This window comes from Silurus aristotelis, assembly GCF_946808225.1.
Source record: "Silurus aristotelis genome assembly, chromosome: 16".
Taxonomy (NCBI): Eukaryota; Metazoa; Chordata; class Actinopteri; order Siluriformes; family Siluridae; genus Silurus; species Silurus aristotelis.
This window is the reverse complement of record NC_139589.1, coordinates 1,723,491-1,738,976: the sequence shown is the minus strand read 5'-3', so window position 1 is coordinate 1,738,976 and position 15,486 is coordinate 1,723,491. Positions and strand designations below refer to the sequence as shown.

Below are 15,486 nucleotides of genomic sequence, written 5' to 3'. Positions count from 1 at the left end.
ACAAGCACCTAGGACACATTCTTGAAAGTTCTGCATGAACATAGAGCCGTGCAAACCTTGGTGGTACTGTGTGTGTGTGTGTGTGTGTGTGTGTGTGTGTATGGAGGGGGGGTGTTCTAAAAAAAAAAAAATAAAAAGAAAGAAAAACATCCCTGTTATGCCAGGGTGCACGGCAAGGTCAAAGTTCACCACGCGGCTCGGAGAGCGGGAAAAAAAAAAAGGTTTTCGCATTAATGACCATAATGAAGATAAAAAAAAAAAACTAAAAAAAAGTAATTCTTGTAAATTATCCTATAAATAATATATGCATTTTTAAAAATAATTTAAGTACTTATAATTACATTTTATAGTATAAAATAATAATTAAAAATTTAATTATACTTTCTAACCAATATATTGTCTTGTTTTTTTTTTTTTTTTTTTTTTTCCCTAATTCAAATTTTATGCTCTGGTTCAATTATTTAATGAAAATCATGAGATATTAACTATATATTACATTATTATTTAATATAATTAACACCACAATTCCCCAATGTGAAACTTTTATTATATGATATGATAATATGGTGTAAACGTGTATAAATCCTGGTTTATACAGAAGCCCCTCCCTGTTCCACCTGCGGAATTTTATCGATGGAATGCTTTTATACAGAAATCAATCAATTAACATTATATGATGCAGCTGCATACACCAATCAGCTGTAACATTGAAACCAGTGACGGGTGACGTGTTTAAACATTAGAAGGTTCTGAGTTTTTCACGCCGCCAGAGCGGTTAATCAGTGGCTCGCTGGAGACGTGCAGCGGTTATTTATTACTGTTCCACATCAAAACATTCGCTTCAGTCCTCAACCTGAACCTGAACCTGAACCCGAACCCGATCCGGGTCTTGAGTTTGGTTGCGGTGGTTATTTGCTCAGACAGATTATTCCGGAATCGGGCGAAAAGGAAGTTAGAAAACCGTTATCTTTTTTTTTTTTTTTTTTGATAATTGTAAAGCTGTCACATGATCCCAGGGAATTTTTGATCTTTAATTTAGAAAATCCAGAACAGTTTTTTATGTTCTTTATTTTTTTTATTTATATAATGGGAATATTCGTAGCTTCTGTCCTTGAGGTCCCATTTGACGCTGTTCTCCTTTGGTCCTCTGGAAACACACACACACACACACACACACACACACACACACACACACACACAGAGCTACATTACACAAGTTATCAGACAGTAAACACCTGTGCGATTAACTCTTTTTTTTTTTTTCCCCACCGTAGCGAAGATCAGAGATCGTAGAGAAACTTGTTAAAGATCAAAACCGGCGGATAATCGAACATATTTTGAGTACATATGGCGAAAAAAAAAGATTGTTAATTTGTCTAATTGTTGCCATGACAACCTTTCGTAGACATTCAACCCTTTTATTTAATTAAGAAAAAAAAAACATTCGACGTTTACGAATGATTTTGTAACATTTTCGGAAGGAGTCTCCAGCGTCAGTAGTTTTACAGGTTAGAACGCGTTCGGTTCTTCACCACACAGTATGGTCGAAAGTATTGGTACTTTTCTCGAACTGTTGTATAGGATGCATGAAATCTTCCCTTCACTTGAACTAGGAGACCCAAACCTGTTCCAGCATGACAATGCCCCTGTGCACAAAACCAGCTCCATTAAGATCTGGGTTGAAATAAAAGATCTCCAGCTATAGAGCTACTGAACACGTTTGGGATGAATGTGAACACTGACTGCACCCCAGGCCTCCTCACCTTCTCACCTACATCACTACCTGACTTTACTCACACCCTTGTGGCAGAATGATTCTCCATAAATCAACTGGAACATCTTCCTAGAAGATTGGAGGTTTGATAAGAGCAAATGGGATTAAACGTAGAATTGGGATGTTCAGTATGTATCTTTCCTGATAGTCCACAAGAGCAGGTTCGAGGAAGTTGAGAAGTCGAAATAAAAGCGTCTGTTAGGCCGTATGATTGACTGCCTCGCCGCCGTCGTGAGAATCCAGATTTATCGCACCACTTGACGTTTAACAGACACTGGGGTTTTGAGCACAGAACGGAGAACAGATCGCATTCAGACCTTTTTAAGGAAACCCCCCCCCCCCCCCCTTTTTCTTTTTTTGGTCTCATCTTCCGCCTTGAGTCTGCACTGTGCCAGGCGGTGTCTGGCTCTGTCTCAAATATTTTCTGCAGGAAGAATGATACCCCAAGATTACACAAGTCACGCTATAATAGGAGGAGCGAAGCCACAAGTATAGCGTTACCGCACAGCGTTCTGATGAAAGTGTTTCTTCTCAGGGCTGCTTTATTACTATTATTATTTATTATTATTATTATTATATTATTTATTTGTTTAGCGCAGCTTGCTGTAAAGAATTACGAAGCATTCTGAACAAAAGATTCTGAATCATCAATCAGCTATGCATTCGCCCGTGAGGTTTGCGCTCAGCCGCACGCTTTGTCAGTTTGCATTAGAGCTCGTGCAGAGAAAGTTTAGACTTCTCAGGGCCTCGTCCAGGAGATAAGAAGCAGGCAGGGAGAAACAAAACGCTCAAACTCTCTCCTGCAAGAGTACAGAAGATTTTATTCCGATTCCCAACTCCACCATCGTTATAACGTAGGACATGCAGTCACGGCGCTGATGGGCTTTCCTGTGAATGTCTCCGACCACCACCCATCCTCGAGTCAGCCTCACGGTTTACACTTTGGAACTAGGGGGAAGAAGAAAAAAAAACAAGGATTAACGGGATGTGCCAAGACTTCTTTTCTCAGCACTTTGGAAGCTTTTCTTTCTGTGGCCATAGCGTTTTGAACACGGGTCTCTGCGAGCACTTTCATTATTCACCAGGTGAAAAAGGAGCAGGTTCAGTTACACGGTGTGGACAAGGACGTACCAAGTCGTCAAGAGGGGGGTGAGGGGAGGGGGTTGGGATTAGTTTTCATCAGCCGAAATTTTTTGAGTGGGTTCCCGTGAGTCAGAAGGTCAGCCAAGGTCATCCGACCTGACTGCTTTAACTGTAGGACAAAAAAACCCAAGACGTTCGGTTTTCCAGCCTGCTTCATTAGCATCGCAAGGCTCGGAAATCTAAAAAAAAAAAAAACGAGCGCGAGCAACCTCACCACCGTCGCTCCGCCGTCCTGAGCACCGAGCTCTAGAAGCCCGCCACGTGTTGCCTCAGAAACCTCCAAGCGATGGGTCAGCAGGACCTGTGGAATGCCAGGCCTCGGGTTTCCGGCTATTGTGCGCAGCAAGCACCCTAGAGGTGAATAGGCAGACATTCTTTTGCTACCCTTCCCCCCATCCCATCTTTCACTTTTACTCGCGTGTCATATTCACAGAGGACCAACGTCTACATCCAGACCTTATGCATGAAGAGAGAGAGAGAGAGAGAGAGAGAGAGAGAGAGAGATTTTGTATAGCGCTTTTAACAATGGACATTGTCTCAAAGCGGCTTTACAGAGACAAACAGATAAAAGTCTGATGTTTCAGCAAATGCTGTAGATAAATCAGACCTGAATCAGGAGTGTGATTCTGTTTAGTGTTGATGTAAATCTTTAGATTTTTTTTTATTCACAAAACACAGTTTGTACAGTTCCTCAGCCTCAACTACATCACTCGAATTTATCTTTCAACTCGTCCAGATGCTTTCTGGAAAGCTTTCTATCTAACATTGAATTACTCTGGAACTATTCTATATGGACCAAAGTATATGGACACCTGACAATAAGATTGCTATATACATTTTATACGTGGACATTTGTGCTCATTGAGTCACAAGGGTGTTAGCAAAGTCAGGTGCTGATGTAGGTGAGGAGGCCTGGGGGGGGGGGGGGGGGTCAGAGCTCTATAGCTAGAGATCTTCCACTCTAACCCGTCGTCATGGAGCTGGATTTGTGCACAGGAGCATCGTCATGCTGGAACAGGTTTCTTAGTTCAAGTGAAGAAATAAAAATTAGGTTCTAACACATCCAAAGACTACATTTGTGTGCCTTCAGCTTTGTGGTAACAGTTTGATGAAGAGCCACATATGGCTGTATGGAAAAGTATGGGGTCTCATTACTTCTGTCCACATAGTGCATGATCAGACAACAAATCTTTCCCAAGTCACAGAAGTGTTCATTATATTCAAATGCTAAACTGATCAGATTAACTTGAGTAAATTCTTATTCATTATATTCTGTATGTATCAGTTTATCTGCTCATTTTTAGTTAAATGACACTAAAAACACTAAATCAACAGGAGTAAACGTCTAACCTACGATTTCGTGACTATATGCATATTAGGTAGGATATGATGATATGAAAATCGAAGCAGTCCATTCGAACAGTTCAAACAACCTTATGCTGTTGTATGGTTCACATTTTCACTCCTACCTGCAGTTAGTTACTTATATTAATTACTTATATACATACTTATATAGTTACATATATTATTTACCTCTTTTATTTATATATATTATTTAATCTATATCGTTTATCTATATTATTTACCTATATTACTTAATCTTTATTATTTTTCTATATTATTTATCTATATTAATCAACTATATAATTTAGTTATATTATGTAATCTATTATTTACCTATATTATTAAATCTATATTATTTAACTATTATTTATTTAAATGTATTTACCTATATTATTTAATCTGTATTATTTATCTACGGTACATTAACATATTATTTACCTATTTTATTTACCTATAATATTTAATCTATATTATTTACCTATATTATTTATTGTGTATTTTTTATTTACATTCTTTATCTACATTTTTACATAAATTATTTAATCTATATTATTTACCTGTATTATTTATCTATATATTATTTTATCTCGTATTTATGTATATTATTTAACTATATTTAAACTATTGTTTAATCTATATTATTTACTTATACAGTTTCAGTTTCAAGTTTTATTTGTCTAATGTACACATCAGTGACAGTTTGTACAATGAAGTTTTTAGAAGTGTATGTTTATACATGAAATGAATTCCGTGAATGTTTACACATGACATTAGCATGAGGTATTTTTTTTTTTTTATATACAAAAATATGTAGGCTGAAGGATAACAAGTGGAATGTATATTTTACAGTAGGTGTGCATAAATACACAAAGATATTAGTGTTCCAGTAAGATGCGATAGTGCTGAGTGAAATGATATGAAGAATTGTGCAGTACCAGTGTGTTAAACAGATGTGCAAATATGTATAAAATGTGTAACGGAGTCAGTTGGTAGTTGAGACTGTATTGGAGATTGTTGTTCATTCTGATAGTCTGAGGGTAAAAACGTCTGATTCTTCAGCCTATTGGTTCTGGGGTGAATACTCTGGTAGCACCTGCCTGATAACAGTTTGTTGAAAGGGGATCAGCAGTGATGTTTTTATACCTTCCTCAGACATCGTGTGTGGTAGATGACCTGTAAGGCTGGAAGTTTATTTCCGATAATGAGTTCTGCTGCTCTTATGACTTATACCTGTAGGGCCTCGCAATCTAGTACTGTGCAGCTGCCGTACCAGAGGGTCAGGTATCCAGTTAGGATGCTCTCGATTGTACATCTGTAGAAGTTGGTAAAGATTTTGGGGAGGGGGGGCCAAACGTCTTGAGTTTGTGCAGAAATTAGACTCGCTGACGAGCAACTGACGTGATGTGCAGGAAAACTTTCATTCTCTGATGGTCCTGTCGATGTGTATGGAGGTATAGTTAACCTTCTGTACCCTTCTGAAGTCAAATATAATCTCTATGGTTTTGCTGATGTTGAGGCAGAGGGTGCTATCACTGCATTATTGTTATAGCGCTCTATCCTCATCGCTGTAGGCATCTCATATACATCAGTTATGAGACCCAAGATGGAGGTGTCGTCTGCAAACTTTAAGGTGATGTTGGAACTGTGCTCGGCAACACAGTTGTGTGTGAACAGGAAGTGTATGAGGGGACTTAGAACACAACCCTGTGGAGCGCCAGTGCTCAGAGTCAGAGTGGAGGAGTAGTTATTTCCAATTCTGATCATCAGAAAGTCCAAAATCCAGTTACACAAGTGAGAGTTCAGTCCTAATTCTTTCAGCATTAAAATGAGTTTGGATGGGATGATGGTGTTAAAGGCAAAGCTGTTATCGATGTTTTTCTTGTCTAGGTGTGTGAGAACCTCGTGTATCGCTAAAGTGATTGTGTCCTCTGTCGATCTGTTTTTCCTGTATGGCAATTAGAGGGTCAATGGTGGCTGGGAAGGAGGAATATGTCAAGTCAAGTTTATTTCTATAGCGCTTTTCACAACGGACATTTCTCAAAGCAGCGTCACAGAATTTTAAGAGTTAAGATGAATGGTATGCATTTATCCCTGATGAGCAGCCATGGTGACTGTGGCAAGGAAAAACCCCCTTAGATGTTATGAGAAAGAAACCTTGAGAGGAACCAGACTCTAAAGGGGAACCTCATCCTCATTTGTGTGACATCAATGGTGTGATTATAGTCTTTAAACACTACAGAACAATAGAGAGTAAAAACTAACATGAGCACTGGAGTGTGTGATTATGAGTAATGTTCTTTCTACAGTCTTCTACAGTCATTTGTGGTTATAAAACTAGGAGCTACTGAGCAACTCATAAAATAACAACATTTGAGATTATCACAGATCCAACACCAGCTTCTCCAAGCCAAAACCTTTAAACACTCAAGGAGGTCCAGTGTCCAAACTCCCCATGAAGTGGGATCCAATTGGCACTGGTACGTCTCTAGATGCTTCGGGATGTTTGGAGGCATCTACTTTTTTAAAGGTCCACAATCTCCATGAGGTGGGATGTGACTGGAGCTGGAGCATCCTCAGGATGCCTCGGGATGGGGAGAGAAAGAGAGGCAGTGGAGAGAAATTAGCGTAGCTGCTGTTCATGATATTAACAGCACATGTTGATAATGTGATGTGATCAGATGTTCTGGAGCACAAGGTTATGGTGTGATGTGTGTTATGTGTAGAACTCGCTAAAAAGGTACGTCTTTAATCTACACTTAAACTGGGAGAGTGTGTCTGAGCCCCGAACACTGTCAGGAAGACTATTCCAAAGTTTAGGAGCTAAATGTGAGAATGTTCTACCGCCTTTAGTGGAATTTGCTTTTCTAGGAACTACTAGAAGCCCAGAGTTTTGAGATCTCAGGGAGCGTGATGGATTGTAGCGTGTTGGAAGACTGGAAAGATACATGGAGATAAACCATTTAGTGTTTTGTAGGTAAGAAGCAGTAGTTTTTATTCGATTAGAAACTTGACAGGAAGCCAGTGTAGGGATGAGATGATTGGGGTTATATGGTGATATTTTCTCCACCTTGTAAGAACTCTGGCTGCTGCATTCTGAACTAACTAAAGCTTGTTTATTAATGATGCAGGACATCCACCTAGTAATGCATTACAACAGTCCAGTCTGGAGGTCATGAACGCATGGACGAGCTTCTCTGCATCAGATATAAACAACATGTTTCTTAGTTTAGCAATATTTTTAATATAACGCAATATAAGAATAGATTTACCTAGATTAGTTACTTATATTTATTTATATAGTTATTAATATTATTTATAAAGTTTCCTACATTGGTTACTTATATTGTTACATAATTTAGTTACCTATAAAAGTTACTTGTATAGTTATTTGTTTTGGTTACTTATAGTTACTTTTATTGTTATTTATATAGTTACTTATATTATTTATAAAGTTACCTTAATCTATATACTTATAGTTACCGATATTGTTACTTATATAGTTATTTATATATTTACTTATATTATTTATAGTTATTTATATAGTGACCTACAGTATATTAGTTACTTGTATAAATATTTATATAGTTACCTGTATAATTACCATATATTTACAGTGTTAGATACAGTTATCCAGGTGCGGCTGGTCAGCGTACATGGCTAGTACAAATAGCTTGCTGTGTTGATGCACGAAAAAAACTAATACACTGTGGCAGGAAACACAAACCCAACAGCCTATTTGTAGAAATATTTTTATTTGAGTCAAATATCTGAATACACTCCAAAGAAGTTCTGTGATGTTCCATGATCGACTTGGCATATTACAAAGTCCTGAATGTCTGTGTCTCTTTAAGCCTCTCTGTTGTTCGGTGTCCTGCAGGCACACCAAGCCGCTGACCTTCGCCGATTGTATCGGAGACGAGTTGCCATTGGGATGGGAGGAAGCGTACGATCCGCAAGTCGGCGCCTATTACGTCGACCACAACACGAGTAAGTTATACATCGATCCGATCCGTGATCCGATCCGCGTTATGTCCCGTTAGAATCTCCGATCATCTCTCTCTCTCTCTTTCTATCGCTTTACAGAGAGCACTCAACTGGAGGACCCACGGGTGCAGTGGCAGCACGAGCAAGAGCATATGCTGCGCGAGTACCTCGACGTAGCCAAGGAAGCGCTGAGCGCCCAGAAAGAGATTTACCAGGTCAAAGAGGAGCGTCTGCGTCTGGCACAGCAACAGTACAAGCAGCTCAACGACGCCTGGAGGGACAAATCTTCCTCCCAGACCAGCTGTAAGACTAGCTCTTTAATGTTCTATCCATCAGGTGATACGGCAATAGACGGAAATGTAAGCAAAATACAAACTGGGACACCACAGTGACATCACCAAGAGGCTTTTTCCTATAAGAAAAATCCCTCGTGACTAGGGTTGCCAAATTCTGGGAATTTCATAGAAACTCATTTTTGGAAACTTTCCATGTGAATTAACAGAAAATAACGGGAATAAACTGGGAATTAAAAATAATTTGCCGGTTCACCTACAACAGGTAACAAATAATTTTAGTCAAATTTCAACCTGCACACAGCACACTTACTGCAGGGCCACTGAGGCCACGCCCCCTACATGCACTTTGCATTCCTTCCATCACTTAACACGCATCATTTTTTTGAATCCTGCAAAATAATGAGTTTGCACGTAAATTACATAAATAAATAAATAGATAAAACGGATGAACAGATGAAGTTCCCCATGGAAAGTTTTCGGGAATTTATCGGACGTTTTTCGCCCCTCTGCAACCGTACTCACCTCACTCACGTGTTGGTGACGCAAGGTGGTGGCGGCATCACGTATTACATATCTGCTTCTCTTCGAATGGAACCGATGCTGCAGATCGAGAGAATCACGAATAGCTATGAATAACAATATACATCAGGGGAAAACTCCTGAGCAACTCCTGAGGGCTGTGCAGAGATGATCCTCTCACGGTCTCATAGATCTGAGCGTTTTATTGATTTATTATCTAATGAAGCGGGAAAACACCGAGTGCTTTCACTAAGCGTTAGATAAGACCTTGTGAAGAGCATGGAATCTTTTTCCGTTTGCTATATGACGGTAAATGCAGGATAAATTTCAGACTGTAGACTTTATATATACAATATATATATATATATACACTATATAAACAAAAGTATGTGGACACCTGAGCTTATGCGCTTTATTTATTTATTTATTTATTTATTTATTTATTTATTTATTTATTTTAAAATCCCATTCCACATTCAATCCCCCTTTAATAACCAACGCTCTCCTGGGGAGATGTTACACTAGATTTTGTGGAGATTCCTTCAGCTACAAGGGTGTTAGTAAAGTCAGCGTGCACATTCATCCCAAAATTGTTCAATAGGGTTCAGGGGTCTATAGCAGAAGATCTTCTACTTCAACCCATCCAAAGCAGATCTTCATGGAGCTGCTATACGATTGATTGCGTGCATCTGACTTTGTGCTTAAATTGTATTTATCTATAAAAATTTTTTTTTGAAGAACCACAAATGGCTGGAAAAGTCAGGTGTTCCAATACTTATGGCCATATAGCGTACGGCGTGGCTACAGAACCGCAACATGGAAGTAGATTAGCGTGAGGTGATACGGCGACCGAAGCGATTCATTAAGGAGAAAAACACATTCCAGAGTTAACTGTAAAGCGTTTAATGACTAAAGCGCCGGTGTGTAAAGAAAACCACCGCATTCCTCGTTTCCTACGTGTCCCTGATTATTATAACCTTATCAGCGGAATGATGTTTGCTCACATTCTTTCAGCGGCGACACGGGCGTGTAAAACATGCAAAGCTCGCGCTTTATTGCAACACGTTCGTAAACGCAGTTAAATAACGTATTTTTTTTTTATTCGTGGAGATTAGATAATGCCTTCTGATTTGTGTTATCTCTCCTGCAGTAAATTCCAGATCCTCATCAAACAGTAAATACGACCCTGAGATCCTCAAGGCCGAGATCGTGACCGCTAAGAGTCGGGTAAGGAATTCTTTCCTAAGACATTTTCACGCAGATTCCTTCTGTTGACGGCGTACACCTTTTTTTATTTTATGATTATAATTTTTTTTTTTTTACGTTCGTTTACTTGCTAATTAAGAGCCTCAAACACAAGCTTGGTTACTAGCTAACTTTCAATTTGGCCAAAAGTTTTTGGACACCTGACTTTTTCATCCGTGTGCGTTTCTTCATCAGACTGACGGACCGAAGTAGGAGGCGCACAGTTGTATCGGACGTCTTTGGAGCCAGCGTGTAATTTTCCCTTCACGTGAATTCTGAGATCCAAATCTGCTCCAGCATGACAATGTCCCTGTGCACAGTTCCCTGAAGATCTGCTTTACATGGGTTGGAAGATCTTCTGCTATAGACCTCCAAACCTGTGGATAAATGAGCACAAATCTATTATAACTTCAAATGTGGACTAAATGTGGACTGGGATGTTTAAAAAGAAGCACATCAGATGTCAGGTGTCCACAAACCTTTGGCCATATAGTGTATATATATATCTATATTATAAATTATGTTATGTATCTTTCCTGAAACAAGCCCCGCCCCTTTCCCATCAGCATCAAAGAATGAGGTGTCCTGCTTCCTTCCTTCATTTGTAATTCGGATGAATTTAGATTGTGCCAAAGATAAAATAGTTTCAGTTTTGCTTGGGTTTATTTATTTATCCGAGACGACGTCACGTGTCGCGTCCTGTTCAACGAAGCATCCGTTCCTTTTTTTTGTTTCGTTTCCATCTTCACATCATGTCGCTCTCTTCTTTTTGTCCAGGTGAGCAAGCTGAAGAGAGATCTGGCCTGCATGAGGCAGGAGCTGCTTTATAAGGAGCAGGGCTTTGAAACGCTCAAAGAGTAAGTGCACCCTGACCACCTTACCTCAACCATTTTAAAACCTGGAATGATCGACAGGTGTGCTAACTCGAAGCCCCGCCCCCTTTCCGAAGATCTCGTCTACTCAAATGATTTTCCGACACAAAAGACACACCCTCGCTCTCCCCTCTCTAACTAACGTTCATGAATTACATCATTGTGCGTCTGATGTGCTTTTAGATAATATCAGTAAGAACATCAGGCTCATTGTAGTTTTTTTTTTTTTTTTTTTTTTTTTTAAACAAAAACCAAAAATTCAAATTAGAATTTAAAACCTTTTTAGTTTGTTTTTCAGTTAATAATTTTGGGTTTCGTTTCAGATGCATAAATAGTTAATCTTTTGAAAATCCTACCTTTTTGTCAGTATTTAGTTTCTGTCTGGATTCAGTCTGATGTTTAATATACAGTAAAATCCATGATGATTGTAAGCGTGTGTACGACGAGGTGGATTTAATAAACGATCCGAAGATTACACGCACTAACATCTAACAAGCTCAAAAACTCCCTCACGGTTCCTATTAAACATGCAGTGTTATACATATTCAGCTTCATACCTCGCACTTGTATAAATATCGTAAGAAATAAAACGTTCGCATGACAATTGTGCCTTGTAACCACGGCAACAGCTCTCAATCTGTACGTGTCGCAGGGGAATGTATCAGATAAATTTTTTCGATGATTTGGCAAATTGTGTTTTTAGTTTTATTTCCATGATGTGTTTTTTCTTTGATAGCTTCAGTTTCTGCAGTCGATAATAAACCTCTGTTCATTCGATGTCCGACTCCAATGTGTAAGTGCAGAGTAAGTTTCATCGAGAAGCCTGTTCGGATGTATTTAGTTAATCATGCCTGAACATCAGTCCTGATGGCGTCCGAACGCATATTACACGCAGACACGGCGTAACTCGAAGCAGCGTCTATATGACTGTCCATCTTGACGCTTTGCTTCTGGATTGAGTTCTCTTCAATTCGATCGCTGTTGCTGAGGATCCCAGCGTTCTTCTGGAATTTGTCCTGGGAGTCTTCTTTTCGAAGCGGCCCAAGCACCTTCTGCGATTCTCGCCAGATTTTCGCAGCACCGTCAAAAGCGGCGAGCCAGATTTTCATCTTCAACGTTGAAGTCCGCAGGAGCCAAATCCAGCGAGTCAGGTGGGTGCGGAAGTGAGAGCGTGGTGTGTCCGGTGAGAAACTCGCTTCTTTTGGCACACTTACTTATTGAAGGTCAGTGCTTCTTGTGACTGTGCGTGCAGCCTTGTGCTGCCATCTGTTGGCGTGTTACAAAACCAGTCTCGAAACATATTGATAGATGGAACTATAATGAACAATGATGCTGATGTGTATGGGAGCGGTAAAGCTGCTTGGGGACGAAGCCCATTGTTCCATGGTTACCGTAAAGTTTACAGTCATAATATCATTCAGGACATCGTCAACCTCTTTGCTACTATTACCACCTCCGTTTTTTTTCTTCTTTTCATTCACTTGCAGTAGATGTGCCATGCAGTGTTGACTCTCACTGACTCACCTTTCGCTCACTCCCTCATTTCCATGCTGAGGAATGCAGACAGACCTGTTGCTCAGGGCGACGCGCATGACACTGCCCCGACTCTCGCCGTCTGCCGCTAAATCCGTGTCCACCTCGGCCTTCCGTAAACACCTTCCGAGTTTCTCGCCGCGCCGCAATGCTGTTATTTATCGATTCAGTGAGTCACTTCACGGGTGTTGTTTTGATCGAGTCACCATTTAAGGAGCTCTGTTTGACTTTCACGTACCAGATCGCCTTCGAGCAATTAACGTCGAGGCAAAAACCACGTCCTGCTTACTTTTTAAGTTCGCTCCAGATGCCTTCATAAGAGTCGTGACTGACATCCAGATACGCAACCCGTCCAAGCAAACGTATTTATACGAGGCTCGTCTTTACCCAGCAAATATTAGCCGTCACTCAGTTCGGGATTGTGATTTCATTTCAGGATCGACCACAAGTTGGCGAGCACTTCGTGCGGGTACAAGCAGCACGAGGCCCAGGCCATCTTAAAGGAGGTCAGGACGATTAAAGATGCCATCAGCTCGGGGGAAAAAGAAAAGCAGGAGCTCATGCAGGTAAAAAAAAAAAAAAAAAGCCCCAGCACGGATAAACACCCAAACCGCGTGAAGAATGCATGCATTGTTTGTGACTGTACTCCAGCGATGCGGCGTTTACTCGAGACTCAGGAATGTTAGGGTGAGGTCATTTCTTTACATGCACTGGGAGGGCGAGGCTTCATACTCAACGATGCGCTCGCATAGTTCCTCTCAGCTTCTAATGGAATAGCAGAGTGCTGATGTCACACACCTGTACATGCAGAGCTCGCAGAAACTACTAAACAGGGCACTGATGCTATAAACTACACAGTCAAAAGTTTGTGGACACCTGACCTGATTGCTTTGTGCTTTCTGAACATCCCATTAAATCCCCATTAATAACCTGCACTCTTCTGGGAAGATGTTCTACCAGATTTTGTGTAGAGTCAAGTCAGGTAGTGATGGAGGTAAAAAGGTGAGCAGGTCTGGGCTGCAGTTCACATTCATCACAATGGTGTTCAATAGGCTTAGAGCTCTATAGCAGGAGATCTTGCATTCCAACCCATGGAAAGCAGATCTTCATGGAGCTGGCTCCTAGATCAAGTGAAGAGATACCATTGTGTGCCTCCAAATTTGTGTTAATTATTTTGGTGAAGAGCCACGTATGGCTCCATGGAAAAGGCAGGTGTCCCAATACTTTTGTCCATATGGTGTATTTATGTAGGAAAGAGATTAATACAAAAAGAAATTGGAAAAAAAAACCCGAGTCGGCGAGTTTCAATTTAATCTAATTCATACAAACGCATCACACGAACTCGCTGAAACTCCAGGGCGATGTAACGCACTCCACTATCCGCCCTCTTCTGCACACGTGAGCTCATCAAACTACTAAAATTGGCCCGGTGTTGCTGTGATTGACGGGGGGGATAAAAAGTTTATGCCCCGCCCATTTACATGGTTATTTTGTGCAGTTCACTTGCGTGTCTGTTTTATTCCTTTTAACCTGTATTCATTATGAATTGCTTTGTGGATTCGAATGATTAGGAATGTACCACTCAGTAGGTGAGTGCGGAATTCGGTGTGCCTTGTGTAGACCTGGTGGCGAAGTGTTTGTCTTTCTCTCAGAAACTGGCCGTGCTGAAAGACGGCTTCATTTTGGACTACGGCTCACAGACCGATCTCTGGGCCAGCAACCCGTGTCTGAGCAGCTCTAACCTGTCGCTCCCACGGCTGTATTCAGACGCGGAGTCCCAGACGGACATCCCCTCCGAGGTGAGACGGCCACGCGGTTCATACACGCTTCCTTCCCTCGCGACGGCTCCACAATCAGTAATAATCCGATCTTTTTCTTCTTTTCAAATCAGTTGCTTTCGATCTCCAACAAACTGGCCGAGAAGGTACGACTGAGCCTGAAATACGAAGAGGCGAAAAGGAGGTACGGTCCGTTTCATCGCGTTTTTGTGTTCTTGTTCGTTTCGTATAATCTTCCAATATAAAATAATTGCTGAGTCATGTATTTTTCTTAAAAAATTATTATTATTTTTTTAAATCGCTTGTTAGGATCGCAAACATTAAAGTCCAGATCGCCAAATTGGACAGCGAGTCATGGCCTGGTTTGCTGGACCCCGAGCGAGACCGGCTCATCCTCATCAGCGAGAAAGAGGAGCTACTGAAGGAGCTGGAGTACGTCAAACCCTGCAAGCGAGCGCCGAGCGACGCAGAGAAGATCGAAACGGAAAAAAGGCGTCTGGAGAAGGACCTGCAGGCGGCACGCGACAGCCAGAGCAAAGCTCTAACGGAAAGGTGAGCAACGTCCCGGGGGGTTCCGAGTAGAAGTCTACGCTGGTTCCGAGTAAAAGGCTCCGCTAGAACAGAGTTTATTTAAAGCTAGGTTCTTGACAGGAGAACGGAGCAGCTGTTATGGAAGAGTTAACTCATTTGGGACGCTGCCGAAGTCGCTTAGGGAAGTAGGGCACTCGCTTTTAAAAACAAGGTCAGCTATCGCAATAACACATCTGCGTGGGTGGAACGACCTTCTCCTTTAATAATGGAGTGCATGCTGAATCGCAGCTCTCTCCCCTAGGCTTCCTGAGATGCAGACAACTGCATCTTCAGCTCCGGTTTCAATATGGCGAATTAGCACTCTTTTTCCTCTGCTTTCCTTCTTATCGCTCTGTCTCTTTTTTCTGCTCCTCCTGGATTATTTGAACAGGCTGCTTGTTTCTGTACACACGAGACACCGTGCCCTG

At 40.9% G+C, this 15,486-nt stretch overlaps 1 protein-coding gene across 1 annotated transcript in view; it reads left to right on the top strand.

The window, feature by feature from the left end:
• Positions 1 to 15,486, top strand: part of wwc1 (WW and C2 domain containing 1) — a 28,465-nt gene that overhangs the window by 2,656 nt on the left and 10,323 nt on the right. Inside the window, exons 2-9 of the mRNA XM_083564320.1 lie at positions 8,139 to 8,248; positions 8,345 to 8,548; positions 10,211 to 10,287; positions 11,083 to 11,162; positions 13,147 to 13,276; positions 14,363 to 14,509; positions 14,602 to 14,672; positions 14,798 to 15,040. Of these exons, the coding sequence (XP_083420446.1) occupies positions 8,139 to 8,248; positions 8,345 to 8,548; positions 10,211 to 10,287; positions 11,083 to 11,162; positions 13,147 to 13,276; positions 14,363 to 14,509; positions 14,602 to 14,672; positions 14,798 to 15,040 (1,062 nt within the window). The remainder of the gene's footprint in view (positions 1 to 8,138; positions 8,249 to 8,344; positions 8,549 to 10,210; positions 10,288 to 11,082; positions 11,163 to 13,146; positions 13,277 to 14,362; positions 14,510 to 14,601; positions 14,673 to 14,797; positions 15,041 to 15,486) is intronic.